At 55.1% G+C, this 22825-nt stretch overlaps 1 protein-coding gene across 1 annotated transcript in view; it reads left to right on the forward strand.

Moving 5' to 3' along the window:
- The window catches only part of TRMT44 (tRNA methyltransferase 44 homolog), a 23433-nt gene extending 848 nt beyond the window's left edge, over positions 1 to 22585 (forward strand). Inside the window, exons 2-11 of the mRNA XM_021677707.1 lie at positions 1244 to 1358; positions 3873 to 4092; positions 5792 to 5860; positions 6598 to 6705; positions 7838 to 7909; positions 10396 to 10502; positions 11320 to 11503; positions 13556 to 13964; positions 16109 to 16225; positions 21628 to 22585. Coding sequence (XP_021533382.1) covers positions 1244 to 1358; positions 3873 to 4092; positions 5792 to 5860; positions 6598 to 6705; positions 7838 to 7909; positions 10396 to 10502; positions 11320 to 11503; positions 13556 to 13964; positions 16109 to 16225; positions 21628 to 21860 — 1634 coding nt within the window. The 3' untranslated portion in view covers positions 21861 to 22585. The remainder of the gene's footprint in view (positions 1 to 1243; positions 1359 to 3872; positions 4093 to 5791; positions 5861 to 6597; positions 6706 to 7837; positions 7910 to 10395; positions 10503 to 11319; positions 11504 to 13555; positions 13965 to 16108; positions 16226 to 21627) is intronic.
- The last annotated feature ends 240 nt before the right edge of the window (positions 22586 to 22825 follow it).

Genomic DNA, 22825 nt, shown 5'->3' on the forward strand with positions numbered 1-22825 from the left:
TCAGGTAAGGGCTGAGAGCGTCCTGGCAGCTTTGAGGGAGCCTCGGGTCATTCTAGGGATGCAGCCTTGAGCTGTTAGGAACCGTGCCACCGTTGAAGTCTTCTAGGCCAAGTGGAAGCCTAGTTGAGACAGGGCGCAGAAGAGCCTGGCTGGAGTGTGGTCAGAGAGACTCTTTGGCACAGGATGCAGTTAGATTAAAAAGCATTCTTTGAGCCTTAGGTCAGTGAAAAGGCTCAACAGTTCTCACTATGTCGGTACATTTGCGATGTCCTAGGGAGGTTGTAGATTTTTTTCTTACTGTCTTTTGAGGGGACATATAGATACGTGTATTTCTAGTACAGAGCATGGGGTCATTGTAGGGGGGGGCGAGTGTCTGGAATGCTTGAGGGAGAAGGTGACGGAGCTCCAGATGTCGAATGATGAATAGGAGTTTAGCAGGTGAAGAGATTAGTGGAGGGCCTGCTGCTGGAGGCCTCCCTCGGGTTCCTGCGTCTCAGAGCCTGCACCAGTCCTTCTCATGCTTGCAAACTCCAGCTGGAGAAAGTTCTCGGCTTTTCCAGGCCCCTGTGACTGGCCTGAGCCCACCTGCCTCATCCCGAGTACTCCCTTTCCTGAGGTCTGTAGCCTCGTCACATCTGCAGAGTCCTCTGTGCCTTGTCACATGGCACAGACTCAGGCTGTGGGTATCAGGGCGCGATCGCCTTCAAGAGGCTGTGGTGCCACACGCCGCAATGCCAAATCGCTGTAGGTGCTTCCCTCCCACCCCCACTTCCCAGCATGGTCTGCCCCTGTGCCCCTGCAAGACTCTTCCCATGTGTCCGCTCTGCCAGGAGGCTCTCCGTGAGACGAATTTAGGAGCTCTTCCAGCTTTGATCGCTGGTGTTTGATCACCTTTTACATTTCCTTCTGCCAGACAGAGGTTGGTGAGCCAGTGCCCCCGAGGCCTTCAGATGTAGGCATCTGCACTCCCAGATTGGCTTCCCTGCGGGGGAGAAGCAGTGCTCCTCCACAGCGACCTTCTGCTTTCAGCTCCTGCTGGGTGCATCTGCTGCGTGGGCCTGGCGCCCTGTAGGCTCGGGATGCAGCAGTGGATAGGACATAAAACATGTCTGTGGTAAAGGGAGGCCGGGGAAAGCCCCAGGAGAGCAAAGTCGGGCTGAGTCATGCCTATGTTTAATACTGCTCCTGATAAAATGCTGAACCAAGCAGTTTTGATTGGTTATCCCTGTCTTTTTTACCCCAGATGTCCTCAATGGAACTGTAACTTTTTTACCTTTGGAAGAAGATGACAGAGGGAATGTAAAGGTTGAGATGAGCAACGTGTATCAAGTCCGGCTCAGTCAGAGCCAGGAAGAATGGTAAGAGCTACAGAATGGAGTCCTCCTCTAGGGCTGTATGGTTTCTGTCACACGTCTGGGTAGCTGCAGGATTCAGGGTCATTGAAGAGCTGAAGGTGCCCTTTGGCAGCTGAGGTGTGTGAGAACATGTTTCCTGTTTCTAGTTGGCCTTTCCTTGGCGTGTCTTTGTTCCTGTTGGCACCGGGCCTAGGTCTGTATTCTTTACAGTCCACATAGCTGGGATGATGAGTAGCACCTAGGTTTAGCTGAATTCAAGTAATCGCAAATCCTTTTTATTATTTTCTTTTTTACGACTTGGGAATGGGGAGTGAGGATAGTTTCTTTTTTTATTTCTTGCTGAGGCTCATGTGGTTTTGGATGTAGTGGGTATTCAGTGGTGCTTATCCTGAAAGTAGCAGTTCAGTAGCCCGCTTAGTTCCATGTGGCATTTGGGCCTGTACCCTAAGTGTGAAATTTGGTTTACTTCCATTTGGTATTTTTTAAATGGAAAAGTCAGAGGAAGGGTCCATTCACTTAATCGCTCTGCTGCTGCTCCTTTCCTGAGAGCCACATCTGTCTGTACTTTTGCTGTTAAATCAGACTGGGCTTGGCACGTGGCTTTGTATAAAGCAGAGGAGTACAGTGTGAAGAGACTGTTGTGCAGTCAGATAGACCTGGGTTTGCCCACTAGCCATGTGACCTTGGCATGTCGCCTCTGTGGCCCTCAGTCTTCTCACCTGTGCGATGGGTTTAATAATTCTTGAGCCTCTGAGGAGGGGCCCAGGCTTCATAAGGACCTGTGGTAGGCATAGAAGCTCGATGGCAATACTTAGGGCCCGGCTGAAGCCTCTTAGAATTGTCTAGAGACTGCTCGAGGGACCCGGCCCCAGGCCCTTCCTCGGCGTGCTCGTGTTGGAAAGTGGGGACTGGGAGCAGGCACATGAGGGAACACGTGTCTCCTGTGGCGGTCCCTGGGGGGGCACCGACGGCCCAGCTGGTGGGTGGCCCCCGAAGGCATGTGCTCGAGGCTGCTGTGCAGGTGCCCGGTGCCCGGTGTCGCACGGCTGTGGCAGCACATGGGACGTTCTGTGCGTGGCAGCACATTCTTTGCTGACGGACTGAGGGCTCGCTCTCGGCTGCCTGCTTCCTGTCTTTCCGGGTTGGCGTTTCCTGTACTCTAGCCCCTGGGCAGCTGTCCCTTACGTCCCTTCGGGCACTCGGGCCAGCTACTGAGTGCAAGTTAAATGGGGGTTGACTGGGCCGCCACCGTAGCGCACAACGCTCCTTGTTGGCTCCTGCCATCACAGCAGTGTTGGTGTGCGCCCACCCCACCATGTGCTCCGCGAGGAGCCGCGTGACACACAGACACGCTCCGCCACCAGGTAGTGCTAAGAAAACAGGTGAAACATGTCTCTGTTCCCACGTCCCCTCGGTAGCAAAGGCGGTGTTGTGTCAGGCCCATGCAGAGCGGGTGCGGGTGCCTCTGAGGACGGGGCATCCCAGGTGAGGCCTGAGTGGATGAGCAGGTAGGCTGGGGGGACTCTGGGGGACACCCGGGAGAAGAGCATGAGGCCCAGGGACAAGCAGGGGAGGGGCCTGACAGGGTGTGCCAGGCCTGGCAGGAGAGCTTCCAGGTGACGGGATGGGAAAGGGGAGCAGCCCGAGTCCTTCCCAGGCTCTTCCTGCGGTGTGAGCTCCCCCGGGGTGTGCCTCCCAGTGGACAGTCGTGCCTGTTACTTGTGTCCCTCTGATGCTCAGGGTGGCAAAAAGCCAGACAGTCCTACTTCTGCCCCTCTCGCCCAGCTGCTCGTGCCTCCACTTGTCCTTAGGGCCCCTGTTGAATGCCACCTTTTTTGTAGCCTTCTCTCTCCGCCCGACAAACTGGACGCTCTTCCTTATTGTGCTGCCTGAATCATGTCCTCAGACAGTTTATTGTGATCTGGGCCCATGGGTGTGAGCTTTTACTCACGTGTTCAAACACACGGACAGAGAGGACCTGCTGTGCGTCTGGCGCGGGGCAGGTAACAGTGGGCAGGAGACACATACAACGCAAACCTGTGAGCTGCAGGGGGACTCTGCACGTCCTTAGCCGTGGGGCTGAGCACTCCACTTTCTGGCCAGGAAGTATTTGGTGAGCCAGTCTACGAGTTGCACGTGTGAAAATACACAAAAACAGAATGTTAGAAAGATCCTGAGACATCTGGAACCTGGCTAATCAGAACCTGGCTAATCAGGGCGTGAAGGAGACGGTAGGAGGAGCTTTGTTCCTTGTCCATCCTTCTGATGGGCTTCATAGGATGGGTAGATGCATTTTTAACAGCATTTATAAGAGAAGAATTCTTTCTGCTTTTAAAAAATGTGTTTTTCTCTCTTTGTTGAAAGTTCTGCAACTAGTTCCCAATGGTTGGGTTTCAGGTCAAATATTTTGTAATTACAGCTATCTTAACATGTACTCTCTTTTTTTTGGTAAATGTTTACTTTAAAAATAAGAATTGAAACTAGCTCTGCTTATTCATATTTCTCTTATTTTTAAAGGTTCATATCTATTTTAATTTTCTGTCCAGAAAAATGGCATTCAGATGGCATTGTTTATCCCAAACCCACCTGGCTGGTAGAAGAGCTGCTGGCCAGGCTGGCCCGGTGGTCTGTGGAGAGCAAGAGGAGTGGATTTAAAAGCACCCTGTCCCTCATTTCCATCATCAAATACAGCAAGACGTACCAGATGCTCAAGGAGAAGTATAAAGATATGGTCAAGGTAACTGGGGAAACATTCGTGATTCCCTCGTTTTGATGAGGGGCCATTGACCAAACTATGCCAGGTAAAATCATTTTTCCAGTAAACTTTCTGGTGTTTGCAGACACAGACATCAAGTCAGAACATAGCCACTTAGAGGCCCACATTGCAGGCTACATTTCGACATATGTAGGGATGCAAACTGCAAAACTGTTGACAGGTGGAAAGGGATCTTTTTTTTTTGCACATTGCTAATTTTTTTCCAAGCAAATAAAAGGAAAGTATTTAAATGAAAATAATTGGATATTAGTCACAAAATTGCTACATTTCCTTATATAAATTTAAGGATGTTTAAAGAAAAGATGTGAAAAATTAAAGTGTAAAAGCATATATTTCCATAAAGGAGATAAATTTCAGAACATGTCCTTAACTTTATATTTAAGACGTAAAGAGAACGTAACAGCAAACCTCTGTGCTCACACCCGGAGGAAGAAATAAAGCTTCCCTAATGTAGCTGAACTTCTTTTGTAGTCTTCCCAGCATATGGCCCTCTTTCTGGAAGGAACCAGGATTTGTCATTTCTGTATGTGTTTTTTTGTTTTTGTTTTGTTTGAGATGGGTTGCAGAGGAGAGACTCTTAAGCAGGGTCCCTCTTCAGCACAGAACCTGATGTGGGGCTCGATCCCATGACCCTGAGATCATGACCTGAGCTGAAATCAAGAGTCAGATGCTTAACTGACTGAGCCACCCAGGCACCCATATGTGGTTTTTGTTGTTGCTGTTGTTTTGTTTGTTTTTTATCAGTCAGCTATCGTTGTGTAACAGAGCACCCCAAAGTTCACAGGCTGGAGACAGTGACCTTTTTCATTCTTGCTGAAGTGTGTGGGTCCTAGGCCTGGCTGACCTAAGCGGGGGGCCCTTTCTCTTTCAGATCCTGGCCTGAGAGGCCTTCATTATCTTATTAACTATTCAGTTCCTTCCGGAAAGGACTTCCATCTATTATTCCGGCCTTTGTAGTTGTCCTTCGTGAGACAGCCCGACCCGTCTGACCCCCCATGACTAGACACGGAAATCGGAACGTGTGGCCTTGTCGTGGGTTTTTCCTCTTCTGCTAGCTGCCCGTTGAGCACGTGACCTGTGTGGGCAGTGAGGGGTCACGCTCGTGCGGCCGGTGTGCTGCAGCTTGCAGAGCACCTGCTGGCTGTCCCGTGTGGCGGCGAAGGCTTTAGCTTCCGGAGAGGGAGATGGGGACCACCTGCTGAGTGCTGCTGCTGAGCAAGTGGCCGCCCGGCACCAGCAGACCAGAGGCCTGGAGCCCCAGCCTCCTGACCCCTTTGCTTTCTTCGTCCGAGTTTCTTTGTTCATTTTCCTCATCTGCATAAACAATGGGGCGGGCAAACTGAGCATTTTCCTCGATGTCCAGTTGCCTCATCTAAATAGCTACATGGGTTGTTTTCGTTGCAAAATCTTGCTTTGGACTGCGTTGCTCTTGACGTGTCGCGTTACACGCGTATGCGGTAAAGGTTTTGCGTGTCTTTATGCCACTCTCTTACTGTAAGAGAGGGATCATCAATGTCTGCCTTTGGAATGAGCTTTTTTAAAAAATTCTACTGCCTGGTTAGTCTCATTTGACTTACGCTGACAGGGATACCTTACGTGTAGTAAAATGGCAGGGTGACGAGCGAACAGTTACATACATATGCTCTGGAAAATGTTTTAGGTGTGGCCTGAAGTAACCGATCCCGAAAAGTTTGTGTATGAAGATGTGGCCATTGCTGCGTACCTGCTGGTAAGCGCGTGTTCGGTCACCCAGGCCCCCTGGGGTGGGGGAAGGTCGCTGCCCGCCGCCGCTACCAGTGGGGAGCCACATTCATCAGATCCATAACTTAGCATGCTGGCTCGGTAGCTCGTGCACTAGTGTGTGTGTGTGTGTGTGTGTGAGTGAGGAGCATGTCTGCGCCGTGAGGCCAGACCGCAGGGGCTCCCGCTCGGCCGGGGCGTTCCTGACGTACCCTCGTCACAGAGGCACCACGCCACTCGCGCCGCTCACGGGACCCCTGCACTCCTCGGTCCGTCCTTAGCTAGCTCACTAGCCCCCAAATTTGGGTGTGCCCTTGACTTAATAGTCCTGACTTTCTTATCTAACAGATGTTTAGGCCAGATAATTTCTAATTTCCTTTCATCTGTGATTCTCAGAGCCTTTTTAGAAATAGCATATTTTGCTTTGACTATCAGAGTGTACAGCCTAGAAGAACAGAGAAGGCATGAGGAACCAGCAGTAATCTGTGAAGCTCTTGCCCAGAGAGGACCACTTTCGTGTGGACTCGTGCTGGCAGGGGACGGCTTCGATGCCGCTGCGGCATCAGGCGAGGGCAGCTCCCTGTGCGTCACCTGCGCAGACCCAGGGCCCCACACGAGGCCTGTCCGCCTGTCCTGGAAATGTGATTTGTAATCCCATGCAGGGCTTGCGTCTCAATTATTCTTGGAGGGAATGAATCAGGAACTGACTTTTTTTTTGTAACTTAGATTTTGTGGGAAGAAGAAAGAGCTGAGCGGGGCTTGACGGCCAAGCAGTCCTTTGTTGACTTAGGATGCGGGAACGGTCTCCTGGTGCACATCCTGAGCACGGAGGGGGTAAGGTGCGCTCCGTGGCCATTCCTACTTCCTTTTCCTGCACAAGGGTCCTTGAGGTCTTTCTCTGCTGGTACGAGCTGGATCCAGAGTCTGCCTGGCTGTCGGGCTGGGACCGAGGAGAGCGGGGCGGCCTGTGCGGCTGGACGACAGACTTTGTGCGGCACGGTGGTCGTGGCCGTCAGGGGCTCTTTGGGGAACACGGCATGTCAGGGCACCGGAAGGGGAATGAGAGGCAGTGGGTTCTGCCCCCCAGAAGCTGGAGTCCCGGCTCAGAGGCCAGGCACACTCCTGCTGTGATGGACGCTGGCGACAACGGTGTGGGCACCGTTTCTGGATCCGTGAAGTAACGGCGGGACGTGCTTAGAGCAGCCCCTGTCGCTCGGAGCAGGCGGCTCAGTGCGAGCCACAGGCCTCCCGGGCCGGTGCTTCGGGCTGGCGTCCAGCCCTCCTGCGGACTCACTGTGGGAGGTGCACTGCTGTCACCTGGTGACCCGGCTGACTTCTGACAGCAGCATTCTGCCCTGTGGGAGAGGCACTCTGTCCACAGCTATAGGAACTTGAAATGGGGTTGTTAGAATGTCCATTTTGTTTGCGTAATTAAAAAATGAGTTTGTAATGGTAATACCTGTAAATAAGGTGTTGGGGGGTCAGCAATCAGGTGGTAACCTGCAGGCTGGTAAGTGAGGAGGACGAGCTACCTCGCGCACCCCTCCTCTCCCCCCAACTTGGAAATGAGCACAGTTGCCCTGTGAGAGCCGGCGGGCACGGGCACACATCCTGGGGGAGAAACAGCCGCAGGGGACGGGCCTTGTCTCCTGGCAAGCTGGAGGGGCGGACGTGCTGGGGTCCAGACTTGACTCTGGGCCACGAGAGAGGGGCTCTGTGTCCAGATGTGTCTCCTGGGCTGCTGGCCTCAGACACGTTCCCACACAACTGCATTTCCCCTTCGTGAAGACTCCTGGGGACCCTTAGCGGAGTGCAGGTCCTGACCTGTTTCAATTGCTGAGAAACTGCGGGTGCTATCTGGGTCTCTTGCACTTCACAATGGTGGCATTCCGTGCAGAGTTTAATTTGTCTTGCTCATTTATTATGATGTACCGATGTTGACCTTTGATTTCTGAAATTCTTTTAGCATCCAGGCAGAGGGATCGATGTCCGAAGAAGAAAAATCTGGGACACGTATGGACCACAAACTTGCTTAGAGGTAGGTACTGACCTTGTTCATTTGTTTGCTCTCAGCATGATTGTCCTCTAGGGGCCGTGGTTTTCATGAGTGTGCCCGATGCTGACCTTTCTAGGTGCCTCATGCGTGTTAACTAGTCCTCGCGCGGTGCTGGCAGTCAGTCCCCTGCCCCGCCCACTGTGCCTGGAGGGCAGGGCACATGCACACTGCTTCTCGGCTCACCTCCTGTTCTTGACCGTGTTTTCAGATGGCAGGTTACACTACATAAATCCTCATGCATCAGTCTTAGTCCACTGAAAAAAAAATCTGTCATAGGCCGAACTTGAGAAGTTTTGGGATGATATTGTCATAATGGTTTTCAGAAAGATTTTACTTCAAATACGCTTTCAGAAAGAGTTTTGGTGCTATAAGAGATGCATCCAAAAAAAAAACTAGGAGAAAAAGTAGAGATTTGCATATTTACCAAATATTTGAATGCCCTCAACCTGCCAGGCGTTCTCAGGTGCTGGCATTTCAACAGTGAAAAGGCTCTTGCCCTCGTGGGGGTGGGGAACACCCTGGATACAGAGCGGGTGCTGGGTGGCAGGTGTGGTACATGCTGAGGAGGGTGAGGGGGCCTCTGCAAGGCCAGGTCATGCTGGGTATATGGGGTGGCCGGGAGGGCCTCCCAGCAAGGGGCAGGTGCTGAGGAGTCCAGGGTAGGAAGGTAAATTGCAGCCGGGCTGGGCGGGGCTGCAGGTGTGTGTGGACGCCCCGTGGAGCTACGAAGGTGGGCTACACATTTGCTGTGAGCCATCTAGTGGCCCGGCCTCCAGAGCCCATGACCCTCAGGCCGCAGTGAACCCAGGTCCCTGCAGCCTTGCTCAGGAGTAGCTCACTTGTCCTGGTACCAGTCAGAGAGGAGTGTCTCCCCAAGGGAGAAAGTGACCGGCCCCCTGAGCAGCAGTCCCACGTCAGGTCTGGTGTCCAGTGTTCACGGCGTTGGTGTCCGGCCGCGGCCTCCGAGCCAGGCAGAGTGCTGACGGCACTTCTCATGCTCACTTTTGTGGACAACGCAAGGGCGAACGGACGAGAGTGAGCATCCGGGCAGCTCACGGACGTCACAGTTACTCTTGTAGCCCCTACTCGGCCCGCTGCTCTTGGGAAACAGATCTCAGCCCTGCCATTTCATCTGTAAATAGTAAGAGTCTGAGACTCTTTATACTTTGTGCCCCACTTTCTTTTAAAGTTGAGAATAATATTGCAAAAAATGAAAAAGATTCGTGGAAGGGAGTTCATGGCTGCCTCTGTGGGCTCATTGTCTTTATCTGCACCGTCAAAAGCCGAGCATGAGTTTCCAGCTTCTTTCAAAATCTTCATTTGATTGTAAGCAAGAAACTGCTAAGAACAAAACCACCCGTCTTAAATAACAGCAGCTGTAGATTATGTTTTTATTCATGCAGGCCATTTAAAGGGAAATGGGCAACTAAATCTAGATGGGGTGAGAATAGAGGATCATATCAAAGGTTTGTTTTTCCTGCTTTTAAATTATGTATAAATCCATCGAGCTGTACTGTCTTCAGTGTTTTAATATGTAAGTAGAAGTCCAGATGCTTATTTAAGAACCAGAGAGATTGTAGAGTTTAAATTCCACTTTTGTATACATCACGTCTGCAAAAGACCCATGGTTTTGTTGTCCTAAGGGATGGCCTTGAACGTGAGGTTGTCATAATGTCTTCCCAGTTTGTTCTGATCAAGGGATGGCAGCTGCGCTTGCTTCCCTTGGGAGTTCGTTCTTCAGTTTTAAAAGTAGGATTTTGAGTGGTCGTATCTTTTCTCTCTGTCTTTCCAGTGCTTACCAACAGACCCACTGTTGGGGCCTGACTTTAATCATTCATGATGGCCGTTCTTAAATCATAAAATCAAGCTGTTTTCGGCTTAATTACAGGAATTATCAGAATGGTTAACCTGCCTATGGAGTGGGTTTTTTACTTGGTGTCTGAGTGTTTACAAAAGAGCACGATAGCAGAGACTTATTCTGCTACATATAAACTGCCCCCGCCTCTCTTACCTCTCCTCATGCTGTCGTGGGTGTGCTTCGTCACGTCGATTGACAGACGTGAGGTTGCGTGGTGCGTTACGTTACACACTTAAATCAACTTCAGACCTGCTTGCTTTCCACTCGCTTGCTCCAAGGCCCTTTCTGGCTCCGACGCTCTGGAGTATGGATATGGTTGCTTTGTCCCACCTCCCAGAGCTCCTTGTATGCTGGTGAACAGAAGCACGTCTGTCAAAAAGCGATTAGCGCTCAGAGGGCATTGTTGGTTTCCCTAGAGATGACGATAGAAACTGCCCCGTTCCACGCCCTGTGGGGCAGACATGGCTCTACCTTCGGGTGCCTACCCAGTACCCATGAGGCCCCGGGGGGCTGGGACCCCGCCCAGCAAGCCGAGGATGTGCGGGGCCTTGCCTCAGTAGCTCTGTGCTGCTTTACCGAACCCGTGGTCTTGTTTGGTGTTTTCCTTTAGGAAGGTGCAATCACACCAAATGATAAGAACCTTTTCCCTGACGTCGACTGGTTAATTGGTAACCATTCCGATGAACTAACACCATGGATACCTGTCATTGCGGCCAGGTGAGCAGGTGGTCCGGGTGGCAGGGCGGGTGGCGGGGCAAACCTCGCTGTCCACATCGAGCTGCCTGGTGGCTGTCCAGCACTGGAAATGGAGCTGGTTCAAATTGTTGAAAGGATAATGTGCCGAGTCTGTCGGGTCAGGGTTGAATTCTGCCCGGCTGGAAAAGATAAGGTCGCAAATGTGGTTCACGGCATTCTTCTATTGAATGGTGCTGGTGAAAACTGATGACTTCTGCGGTGTTTATAGCCAGTGTTGAGAGACGGGTCATATTGTGGAAGCTTTTTTCTGACAACAAGGGTCGGTCTTCAAAGGAAAAGTCTGTGAACATAGTGACATGCAGCAATATTTAGTTCTCAGCCCGGGGCCTGTACGCAGGGTGGCGGCGCTTCTAGGTCAGGAGGAGACACGCGAAGGTGCAGGCGACGTCGCTGCCCTGAAGGTTTTGTGGCTGTGGCTCCCCATCCAGGGTCCTAGCTCTCGGAGGATAACGTTGGTCAAGGAGCACGTCTTAGTCTTTGCATGTCTGCCTCCGAGGTCCCTCCCTCCCAGCCGGAGCCTCACGTGCTTCGGGAAGTCTTATGTTTCAGTTGACGAGAACAACTGCAATGGGGAAAGTTTTTATAAAGGTAATTAGATCCATGTTTTATGGGGAAGGTATGCCATGCTCATTGTTTCTAGAAATTGAATTAGGGAGAGCTGTTACTCATTTTCTCATCAGAAAACATGCAGCCACCAGCACACGTATGTATGTTACCCCGATGCACGATGTGGCTTTCCGCTGAATTTCCTTTTGTTTCTTATGGATTGATTTTGAAGGTCCTCCTACGGCTGCCGTTTCTTTGTCCTTCCCTGCTGCTTCTTTGGCTTCACTGGGAAATACTCCCGGAGGCAGAGCCGGAAGACTCAGTACCGAGAGTACCTTGATTTCATCATGGAAGTGGGGCTGGCCTGCGGGTTTCACGTCGAGGAGGACTGCCTGCGCATTCCCTCAACCAAAAGGGTACGTCCTGGTCGCCGGGGGCTCACCATCCTTGGTGAGGTGCTGGCGTCTGGATGGGGGGCTGAGGGCTGTGTTACAGAACCACAGGGGACAATGGTGTTCAACACTGGGTGCGATCCAGAGCTGCCTGTGGTGATCTCAGCGTCTCGGCCACGGGTGGTGTTCGGGGGGCTCGTTTTGCCCCCACGGCCCCTCCCATGGCGGCTTTCCAGGACCCTCGCCGCGTCTTCATTTTCTTCCCAGAAACTGCGTGTGGCCCTCGGGGACCTGTCCGGAGTGGGTGTCAGTCTGACTTGTGTAGCAGTGGCCCGAGTGTTGTCTGAGGTTTCCTGCTCTGAGTTCTGACTCCTCGGGTTCCCCAGTGATTGGCTGAAATTGAAGTTTGGTTCAGAAGTTCAGAATGATTCCCATTTTCTCCTTACATGCTTCATTAGTTCAGATTTACCTGAAAGGTAATTTGCCCAGACAGACCTTTACCCTCTCCCAGTCTGTGAAAACAGCAAGTGGCCCTCTGTGACCCTGCCAGGTGGTCAGGGCGGACTCGGCCATGTTCCCGCTCACCCTCTGAGCCATCAGTTTGTCATAATCTCTGATAGCTTCCTTTTATCAGACTCCATGGCCATCGGTGTGCTTTTTTTGACCAGCAAAACACAAAAACCCATCATATCCAAATTGTAAGCTTGATAGCTTGATTGCTTGATGTGGCAAAAAGGATTCAAGACAGGTGTGAGGTGAGCTCTTCGCTCTGCCACCTGCTAGCCGTGAACTCCTGGGCACATTGCAAACCGTGCCCGTGTCCTCGTGTGCCCAGCGGGGACGAGATAACGCTCGGTGGCGGTGAGTGCGGCCCACTCGGCCTCAGGTACGTCATTGCTGCCCACGTGGTCACTGCTCAGGTCACTCTCAAAGCTTCCTTTAGGACCCTGCTTTGGAGCCATGGTGTCCTCGTAAATGTCCTCACGTCGGCGAGTCACTCCACTGAAGCTGGAATTGAGTCTGGGAACTGCTGGAATTTGGGTCATGTGGGTACAAGGATCCCACAGCTCGGGTTTTTGCACTTGTCTTTCCATTGTCTTGCTGGAGGCCAAGTACCAGTCCTTAATCTCAGTCTCAGCTTTCTTTTTTAAAAAAAACATTTTTTTTTAGAAGATTTTGTTTATTCATTCAAGACACAGAGATACAGAGAGAGAGAGAGAGAGAGAGCACGTGCAGGAGGAGAGGCAGAGGGAGAAGCAGACTCCCCGCCGAGCCAGGAGCCAGATGTGGGGCTTGATCCCAGGACCCTGGGATCATGACCTGAGCCGAAAGCAGACGCTTAACGACTGAGCCACCCAGGCGCCCCGAGTCTCAGCTTTCTTGTAATTCAGTGGTTTGGGGGGCAAATGCAAGAGCAGGTGGCCACACATAGCGGCTGTTCAGTGAGGGCTGATGACTCCCTGCTGCTTGTTGCCACGCGGAGACGTTACGTCACCTGCCCAGGATCCCGCTGGGGCATAGTGAGGGGTGCCTCTGATGTGATTAGAGCCGCTTTCTTTCAGTGCCTGTAACCTGGGTTTGTAGCTCCCGCCTGGGGAGGAGGTCCAGAGACGCTGTGCTCGGGGTGGTGTCGCTGGACCAGCCTCGCTCGCCCCGGGGACGCATGTGCAGCATCCTTCATCTGGATGTAGTGAGGAGAGAGCATGGAGTGAGCATCGGCGCCGCATCAGGTCCAGAGAAGGACGGCTCATTTTGAGAGCTCTAGCTTACCATCGGTGTCTGCACTTGGGGGTCACACAAAGGCTCCCTCGAGTGAGTGTTCAGAGCGGCCCGGCTGTAAGCTCAGTAGGCGTGGACTCAAGATTTATATGCGTGTGTTAGGGCTCTCAAAGTCCGAGCCTTGAGATTCTTCATGGGCTTTTGCTCTTGGTTTATTTTGGACATTTTTAGAATAAGCATTTCTTCCATGATAAATGTCTAAAACTTTAATTTGTATTGCAGAACACGAGAATTGAATGGAAACCATGGACATACTCTAGGAGCCTGGTAAAATACCCTGCGGTTTTTCCCATGCAGGTTTGTCTCATTGGGAAATCCAGAACATACTCACCTGCTGGAGAAGGTTCCATGGATGAGCAGAGAACCCAGTACATTAACAGCAGGCGGGGCCGCCCCATGAGCCCACCTGGCAAGGCGCCTGCCCCTCCTCCACCCCGGGCCGCTGTGGGACGCGCAGGTCACCCCGACGGGCCCCAGGCCCCGGACGCCGAGGCTGCCGAGGGAGGGGCAGAGGCCCGAGCCAACCAACTCTGGCTGTCTGGATTTCAGCCTAGAGAAAAAGCTGAGCGCGTGAGGAATTGTGCCACCCTCCCTCGAGATTTTATTGACCAAGTGGTTTTGCAAGTGGCACATTTGCTGTTGGATGGAGAGCAGTTAAACACAGGAAGTGCTCCAAGCAGCAGCTCGAAGGCCTGGAACCGAGGAGGTAGGCCCCCAGCCCCCGGCCCCCAGCCCCCAGCAGCTGCGTGCCTGCTGGCTTTCAGGCAGCGGCTCGGCTCTCCTCTAGGACCAACTTAAAATTGTGTGGTTATTTTTAATTACGTGTGTTTTAAAGAGACATCGATGATGAACAGGGCACTCTACACTCGTTGTTTGAAGTTTTCCTACAGTTCCCATTAACGTACAGGACTCCGTTCCCTCAGAGCAAGGCACTGAGGGCAGAGGGGTAATTAACCTTTACAGAATTGTCCAGGCTTCAGGGTGTGGAGCCCTTTATTTTCAATTTATAGGAGTTATCCAAACCAAAAACAGAGTCCTTAATGCCAGGAAAGTGCGCTGTCTTCTTGACAATAAGGTAACGTTTCGGAGACGTAGTCTGATAACGTGATTCTCTTTGAAATCCCCAAAGTGCAAAACTCAGACGTGATGAAAGGGAGAAAATCGTATCTGATTATTCTCATAGGATGAGTAACGTGCTGAAATCAGTGGCATTCAAGAGAGAGAGGGACCAAAGTGTGAGCTTCTGCTATTTTTGTAGTGAGCGTTTGGAGTCCTAGGCGGCTGGCTGGTCCAAGCTGGTTTCTTTCCTGCCCGGCGGCGCCAGAGGGCGCTGTGGAGCTGGCTGGGTCTGGCAGCGCCAGAGACTTGCCTGAGTGTTTGGGGTCATTGGAGGACCTGGGGGAGCCCTCCCTCATGCTGTCAGGGGCTGCTGCCTGGCTGGCCCGTGAGTGGGGGCCCCGGGAGGAGGCGGCAAGCCTGGCCTCCCCGACCCGTGATGTTGTCCTGCTCTAAGCCTGCACGCTCTCGTGTACTTGCCACGGGGCAGGGCCATGGAGCATCTCCGCTTCTCTGCGCATCACTGACCCTGGTGGCGTCTAATCTAAGGGAGGGCCTTCTAGGGATGTGGTGGCAGCCCCAGCCAGAGCCCCCCCACTGCAGGTGGCTGAGCATCTGTGTAATTGGGCGCCAGCCTGGGGCGCCATGGACTGATCTGTGGGTTGGCACCCCACGTTCTGGTGTGCCCTGCTGAGGTGGGGCCTGAGTGAAGAGGAAGGCAAGCTGGGTGGGGGGCTTCCATGGGGACCTCGAAGGGCAGGGAGTCCGCAGCAGGCGGGCAGGCGCCTCAGAGACATTTGGGTGAGTCTGAAAATGTGGAGTTTGACCTTCAGACCCCAGGAATGACTGAGCTTAGGAGGTGCTTGCCTGTGCCTGGGACAGAACTCTGGCCATAGCAGACTGGGTCTTCTAGGCTCAGACGTAGATAGCAGGTGGCTCTGAGTCTCGGGTCTCGGGCCCGCCCGCCCAGCGGAAACACCTGCAGAGCTGGTAGGCCACCCTCCCTGCATGGGTCTCAGTGTCTGGGGCTGGCCTGAGGTGCTCCAGTGGGGTGGAACTGCGCCCTTGGCCTCTCAGCCCACAGGTTCCTGCCCTCAGGTCGTCTTCCCACCTTTTGGTTGCTGGAATTTAGTGACCCCTCCGGAGCCTGCCCCTGTGTGATGTACGAGCGCGTCTGTCCCCAGGCCCTAAGGGATCTTTGTAAGGGAGCACAGGCAGGAGGAGGTGGTCCCTGCCCTCACGACTGGGTCAGGACACGCACACGGCAGAGGACGAGCAACCGGGAGGTGGCTGTGTGGAGCTGTGCATGTGAGCGCCAGCGTCGGGCGCTTGTGCGGGACCAGACCCAGGAGGGGCAGGGAAGGCCACCTGGGCCGGTTTCGGCCTCCTTAGACGTCCTGCTTGCTCTCGGAATGAGTTTGAGGCAGCTGAGAGGTGCATCTTGAAGGCCAGCCGGGCTTTGGTAGATGGAATCCCAGCCACAGAGCGGCCACTCCCCTGGGCGTCCGGGGCTGGGCCACACGCCAGCACTGCTTTTCTGTGTCTGGGAGGCAGGGCTGTCTCCGCTGGCCTGCAGAGTTGTTGGGTGGGCGTGGGTGAGACCCCAGCTGCAGGGCCTGGCAGGTGGGAAGTCCCTGGCATCCCAGGTGGTGGCAGCCTGGCCCGTGTCGTTCCAGCTCCGTGTTGTGTGGTGTGGACTCAGAGCAAAGGTAAATCTCACGGCCCCTCCTGATGCCAATATAAAGGTCGCCAGCGGCCTTTATATTGTTGTTGGGGAAACCCGATTTTCCACAGGAAGCCTCTCCTTGGCGGAAGTAGCCCATAAGCTGGACAGGGGGATGCTGCAGAGGTTGAAGCGGGAATGTGGAGGCCTGCAGACGCTGCTCAGAAACAACCATCAGGTGTTTGAGGGTAAGGGGATTGAGCCTTGAAACGCGATCGTTTCTCAGGTGTGGGTGACACGCTCCACCTTTCCCGAGTCAGAATATTCTTCCCCACAGATTCTGCCATCACTGCCCCCGCTTTTTCTATTAAGTAAGGTTTCCTTTATTTTTTTAAAAAATTTTTAAAAAATGTATCTATTTTAGAGAGAGTGCATGTGTAGACGCAAGTGATCAGAGGGGAGGGGCAGAGAGAGAGAATCTCCAGCAGGCCCCTGGCCTCCCAGCCCGATCCCCAGGACCCTGAGATCATGACCTGAGCTGAAACCAAGAGTCAGATGCTCAACCGACCGAGCACCCAGGCGCCCCTGAGTAAAGTTTGCTTTAGAGATTTGGACTCCTAGGAAAGTGGGAGAGAGAGCATAGAGTCCCCCTGCCCATGCCCAGCTTCTGCCCTCTGAGCATCTTCTACCAGGAAGGGATATCGGCCACACCTCTTCTCTGATTTTCTCCAGTCCAGCCCCCACAGGCACGGTGCCCCCCGGGCCTGGCCTTACCCCTGTCTGGGATGTGCTCACGCCTCACACAGAAGGAAGAGCAAGTTTGAAAGCCTGCTGGCGGGGTGTCACTGGACGACTTTTTGGGTGGGGGATTGTTATTTGCGTTGGCTCTTGGCTGCCTGCAGACTGGAAGCATCCCGAGCTCCCAGCTGGGCCCTGGGCGGTTAGAGGAGGAAGCCCCGATGCCTGTCCGCTCCCCTGACCTGCGTGCCTGCCCCCGGGCCCTTGGGAGAGAGGCTCTCATTCCCCTTCTGCCCCGCGCTCCAGGCTCCCGGGACAGCCAGGAGGTAGAGGGGCCCTTTCAGTTGGTCTGCTCCTGGCGTCCCGGAGCGTCCGGGCTGGTGGGGAGGGGGACGTGGAACAGGTGCTCACATGGGGACCTGGGGTGGAAAGAAGTTCCCTTATTTAGGGTGTTCAGGCATACACCCATCATCCAGATGGTCGATCCTTTGTCCTCTTTTCTTCTTGAAGCTCTTTTACCTGCTTTCTTTGTGGAATTATTTTGGAGCGAATCCCAGCCTGCCTGCTCTGTCACCCCTGAGCACTGCAGTGAGGGGCATCTGGTGTCACCGAAGCACCATAGGCACGTTTCTGCCGGAGTCGCCATGTGCAGGAAGGGGGCGGGAGGGCCGTGCTGGGGACATGACATCTGGGCTGGGACTCGGTAAAGAGGAAGAGGAAGCGCGTTCGTGTAGGGTCTGAGCTGGGGAGGAGCAGGATTAGGGTGTGATGAGTGGGGGTGGCCGTGAGGAGGTTTTGGGCCTCTCTGACGGGGGAGCGGTGCCACTCGTGTGATTGACCCCAGTCCACCTCCGGAGTCCCCGTCTCCGGAGTCCCCGTCTGTGCGCCTGTTCTCTGCCATGTCAGGGGGCCTCGAGGGTCAGGTGCAGGGCCCGGTTCAAGTCCCCCCGCAGCACAGCGTCTGGCTCCTTTGACTTCATACGAGGAAGCACGTCTTATCCTGTTCCGCTGTGAGGCGTGCCGTGGGCTAGTGCCGGGTACCCCTTCTTTCTGGGAGACGGGGGCAGGGCGGGGGCGGGGCGGGGGCGGGGTGTGCACGTGGTAGGGTCTGGGTGATGGCACGCGGAGACGTGCTGAGAACGTGGGTGGAGAAGACCAGGCCGGCAGGGCCAGGCCATGTGCCCCTGGGGCCGCCCTGCAGCTGCTGAGCCGGGCTCCTGTGAGGGCGGGCTGCCCGCTGGCCTCGTCCCCGCCCTCACCCCACCCGCTCCTGCCAGGCTTATGCCCCCAGGTTCCCCCATGTGGCCCCCTGGCTTGTGTTCCACTCACCATGCTCTTTCCTCTGCTGCAAGGCTGCCTGCTGGCTCCCTGCCGCCGTCCCCGTGCCCTGGCCCTTCTGGTGCTGTCGTCAGAGTGCTAGACCCCAGCCTGGACACCTTGTCTACACTGCTTCCCACCCACTCCTGCCTCTCTGGGCCCCCAGGGTCTGCGTGTGCTTCTGTCCCTCGGCCTCTTGCGTTTGGCCACACCACCGCCCCAGCTCGACTGTGCGCTCCCTGTGGGTGGGGCCGGGAGGGGCGGCCCGAGGGGCGGCCCGGAGCCCATGTCACAGCATGAAGACGGAGCAGCCCGGTGAGGAAGACACACTTCCCTGACCCCTCCTCCTAGGGAGATGATGAGTGGGGGGAGACCACTGAGTCCCAGAGTCCCCAGTCTGTAAGGTGACACCTGTGAGCAGAGCCCAATGCAGGAGGAGGGGGAGGCCCGCAGGCCTCGCCTAGGGATGCGGGCAGTTATCTGAGCCCCAGGATTTAGGTCAGTCCCCACACCCCGACCCTTGTGCAGCTGCTGAGAAGGGTAGGTTGGACAGTGACTCAGGGCCGGTGGCCACGGCTAATGGAAGCACATCTGTCCACTCCCAGCCTGTAAAGCTAAGGGAGTTGGGCACTGTCACCTTCTCTTTCTTGCCCGTGTGTGCACGTGACGCAGGAGAGCTCAGGTGAGCATGGCCCGCATGTGTGCATGGGAGAGCTCTTGGGTATGCTTGGGTGTGCGCGGCCCCCCACGCGTGCATGGGAGAACCTGGGTGCGTGCGGCCCCCACGCATGCGCGGGAGAGCTCGGGTGCTCAGGCTTACAGTGCCTTTGGGTGGCCCAGGTGCCCTTGTGGAGCTAGACTTTGTTTTCGTTTAAACCTGGCTTTGCTCGGGGAAGTGCTTGGGATGGCATTGAGCCCTGTAAGCAGAACTGGAGTGTCCACGGTTGGGGTGGCTGCGGAGGCTGGGGTGTGGGCGGGCAGGCCCCCCCACTGGGGAGTGGAGCCACTGGGAGGAGGGTGGCCTTTCTGAACCCGCAGTTCCTGCTCCAGCCGAGCTCTGGCACAGCGGTCTGGGATCTGCTCTCCGTTTCACAAGGCCTTTGTCCCTGAAAACACTCACTGCAACCCAGTAGGGCTGCTCTTCTCTTTTTCCCAGCATGGCTTTTTGTTTGACTTCAAGAAATCGTAGCACTTTTTTTTCCCCACCATAAATATGCATGTATGTGATTGCTTTTCTATGCAGTTCACATGGGGGCGGGCACATTTATTTTTGGAAAACACTTCTGGGTAGGCGGCTTGGGGACTGAGCTCTGAGTAAACATTTTGCTCACAGTCATGCAAAAACTATGCACCGAGGCTGCTCTTATCTCCGAGGGTGTTTTAAATGAGAGTGGCTAGTTTCTGGTCATGTTTACAGGGCCTAGGAGGTAAGATTGATTTTGGATGCCCTCAGTTCCACCAGCGCTGAGCACCTTGGGAAGTACGGGCCGGTTCCCCGGGCGGGCGCGTGCTACCGTCTGGGGCGGTGGGGGGTGGGGGCGTGGTGGGCGCGGCCCTGGCCGCATGGTCCCTGGCCGCGGTGCTGTCACTCCCTGTGCTGCCACTGACAGCTGGGGACTTGCCCAAAGTCTCTCCTAAATGGAGAGACTGGCCTGGCAACCCAGGCCACGTCTGATCAGAACCTGAGCACGGGGCACTGTTCCGGTAAATTGTCCATAGTGACTTTCTGGAACAGCCTGCAGCTGGTTCCTCAGAGCGCTTTGGCTGTGGTAACGTCTGCTGTCAGAAGCAGGTGGGGAACGGACCAGCAGGTTCTGTGCGCTGCGTTCGACAACTCCGAGGGAGTGCATACTTTGGGAGGAAACGGAAGTGTCAAATCAGGAACCTGGTAGAACGTATTGTGTTCCTGTGATTCCATTTTAGAATCTGGAGTATATTTCCCCCTGGGGAGAGTCCACTGGTGCTCTGACCCGTGAGCCGGCTACAGTGGGTACAGCCCGGCCCAGGCCTACCCAGGACTGGGGCTGGGGGTGTCAGGAGGGGCACGGCAGAGAGCTGCCCTGGGACGTGCGGGTGCACGGGAGCGTGTCACGGTCTCTGCCAGGGCCGGTCCTCTGTCATTGGTGCCCAGGCCCCCTTTTCCCTGACCCTGAACGTGGCGAGGTGCCCTTTTAACTCACAAGACGGCCTGGTATGGGCCAGCCAGTCCTCAGGGGAGGGGCCCCCTGTGGAGGCTTTGGCCCCCCCCCACCTTGCCCTCTCCCCAGGTTTCTCTTGAACACGTCCAGGCCTCTGGGCTGGGCCGAGGGCTCCTTGCATTTTTAGGGTGCACACCCCAGGCACCTGGTGGGAGTCGTGCCTTGGGGCTCCTTCGGGACACACTTCAGGGCCACGTCCTTATGCTGCGGGGACATCCATCCAGTGGAACCCAGTGATGTTCCCCTGACCTGAGCTTTCACACCGAGGAAGCTAGGTGTCAGCCTTGTGGGGAACAGTGTGGGAGGCCAGCTCCGAAGAGGAGACAGCTGTGCCAGGCCCAGAGTAGGTGCTTCTTGACTCCTGTGACAGAGCCTTCCATTGTGGCCCTCCGTGCATGGGGCGCCTCTCTGCAGCTCCTTTCTCTGGTTTAAGGGAAAATGTTTAATAAATGGCAGTCTGCAGAGACAGTTTTGTTATTGCAACTCAAGGCCATTTGAAAGCAAACTCTAAGCTTTAATTCGTGCTTTCAAGTTCTTGTTAGAAGTGGGAGAGCCAGATTTATTCACTAAGCTTCCTTTATTTCTCCCCGAGCCTGTCTGTCGCCAGGTGATTTTATAGCTTCCAGGGAAAACCAGGATGCATTTGGCTGCTTTGGCCACGTTTCCTTGGAGTTGCTGGCTTCTGGGGGTCAAATGGCCAGGTGAACGCCTGGGGGGAGTCTCAGCCCGAATGGGGCGACTGGCTCAGGAGGCAGCTGGGTGGGGGCCCGGGCAGCTGCTGGGGCCATACCCCCCAGTCCCCGTGTCCTGCGGCAGCCCCCACCCTGCTGATTGGCTGCTGTACCCCTCCTCACTGTTTGTATTTTGGGACTCTGGCTGTGAGGGATGCCAGTAAACCCTCATCTTCGCCTGCCTAGAAAGGAGCTTTGCTTGTTTTTCTTTGATGCGGAGGTGAGGTTCTCCAGGTCAGAGACCACCACAGCTTCCCAAGTTGCACCCGAGTCTGGGACTACACGTGGCTCTTACACCGTGGTCTCCCAGGCCCTTGGCCTCGTTGCCCACAGGCCCATCCTGGTGCGTCCCCAGCCACTTGTCCGTGGTCACAGCCTGGATCTTGTCAGCAGCGGGCCCTCAGCTTCCCTACGGTTTTTCACCCCAGCCCCTGGTGTCCAGCGTGCGCCTCCTGACGGCCCCTGACGCTGGCCCCTCCAGGCTCCCCCAGCCTGCTCCTCGCCTGCTCCCTCGGGCCCTCCCTCCCACCCCCCTGCCTGCCCTGCCGGGCCGAGGCTCCGGGCTCTGACGGCCGGTGTCTGGGGGGCTGCCGCCCCAGGCCCTGGTGAGTCGGTGGGCTCGGAGGAGAACACCCGGGCCGTGTCTTCTCTTTGTCCCGAGCACAGTTCTGAATGGGAGCGTTCACATCCGCGACTGGAGAGAGGAGAAGCCGCACAGGCAGCAGTGCCCAGAGGCCAAGCGGAAGCTCTTCTCGGAGGCCTTCAAGACCCGCATCTGCTGGTTCTTCAGTCACCACCCTGACGGTTGTGTTTTGCCTTCAGACGGCTGCCCGTTTGCCCACGGGCCGGCAGAGCTGCGGCCGCCCCAGACCCCCAAGAGGCAGAAGCAGGTTCTGTGAGCTGCTGCTGCCCCGTGAGCCGAGGCCGGGCGGGGGCCAAGGCGAGAGGAGCTCCTCCGGGGACCACAGACTCTGCGGGTTGGGGTGCCTTCCTCCGGATTCCCCCGGTAACACAGCCCGATAGTTACACCCACACGGGATGCTGCAGAAGCTGACGTCCCTCCCGCCCCTGCCCCGTCGGGAGTGCTGGGTCTGTGTTGTAAATGAGGTCACGCCTGTGCTCAGCATCTCTATTCCAGAAGGAGCGCGGGAACTCTTGCAGCATCTCCTCGTGCAGGTGGAGGAAGTGCCTGGACCGTCCAGCCTCCCAGGGGCCTGGCTCTGGCTCGCCTGACTCCCATGTGAGGGGGTGCTCACCCCCAGGAGTGCAGCCGGTCCCGCCAACGCCTGGCTGTACCGGAAACCCAGCTGCTCCGGGTGCTCATCACCACACGGGTGTTTTGTCAAGGCTGTGACGCTTACATGTGCAGGTTATTTTTAGTTATAGGGAACAAAACACCCATAATCTCGTCAGCCAGGTCACTGTAGGTGAGGTGAAGAAAAAATCCTAAGTGATACACAAGGCCAGAAAATCTAAATATCACAGAAAGCGAAAACCCTCCTCCTGCCCCTCCCTGCTAGATCTTCTCCCCAGAAGTGCTGTTAGCAAATCTTTTGATTCTGGAAAAAAAAAGTCCTACGTGTTTCTGTTTGAAATTATTTTTCCAGTTTTACATAAAAGGTCACATCGGTGTGCACTGTCCTGCCCTTCATTTTCCGCACAGCGTCCCCTGGTGACTTCCGCAGTGCAGTATTCCATGGGGTGGGTATTCTTGGTTCACTCGGAGCGACGAGAATGAACTCATCCCTTTCCCTGAGAGGCGCCTCCGCTTGGTGCAGCACAGGGGAGCTGGCCGGGTGGGGCTGGCCCTCGAGGAAATGAGCCGCCCCACTAAGTCTTGGGATGGATGGTTTGCCCTGAAAAA

The sequence above is a fragment of the Neomonachus schauinslandi genome, chromosome 2 (assembly GCF_002201575.2).
Source record: "Neomonachus schauinslandi chromosome 2, ASM220157v2, whole genome shotgun sequence".
Taxonomy (NCBI): domain Eukaryota; kingdom Metazoa; phylum Chordata; class Mammalia; order Carnivora; family Phocidae; genus Neomonachus; species Neomonachus schauinslandi.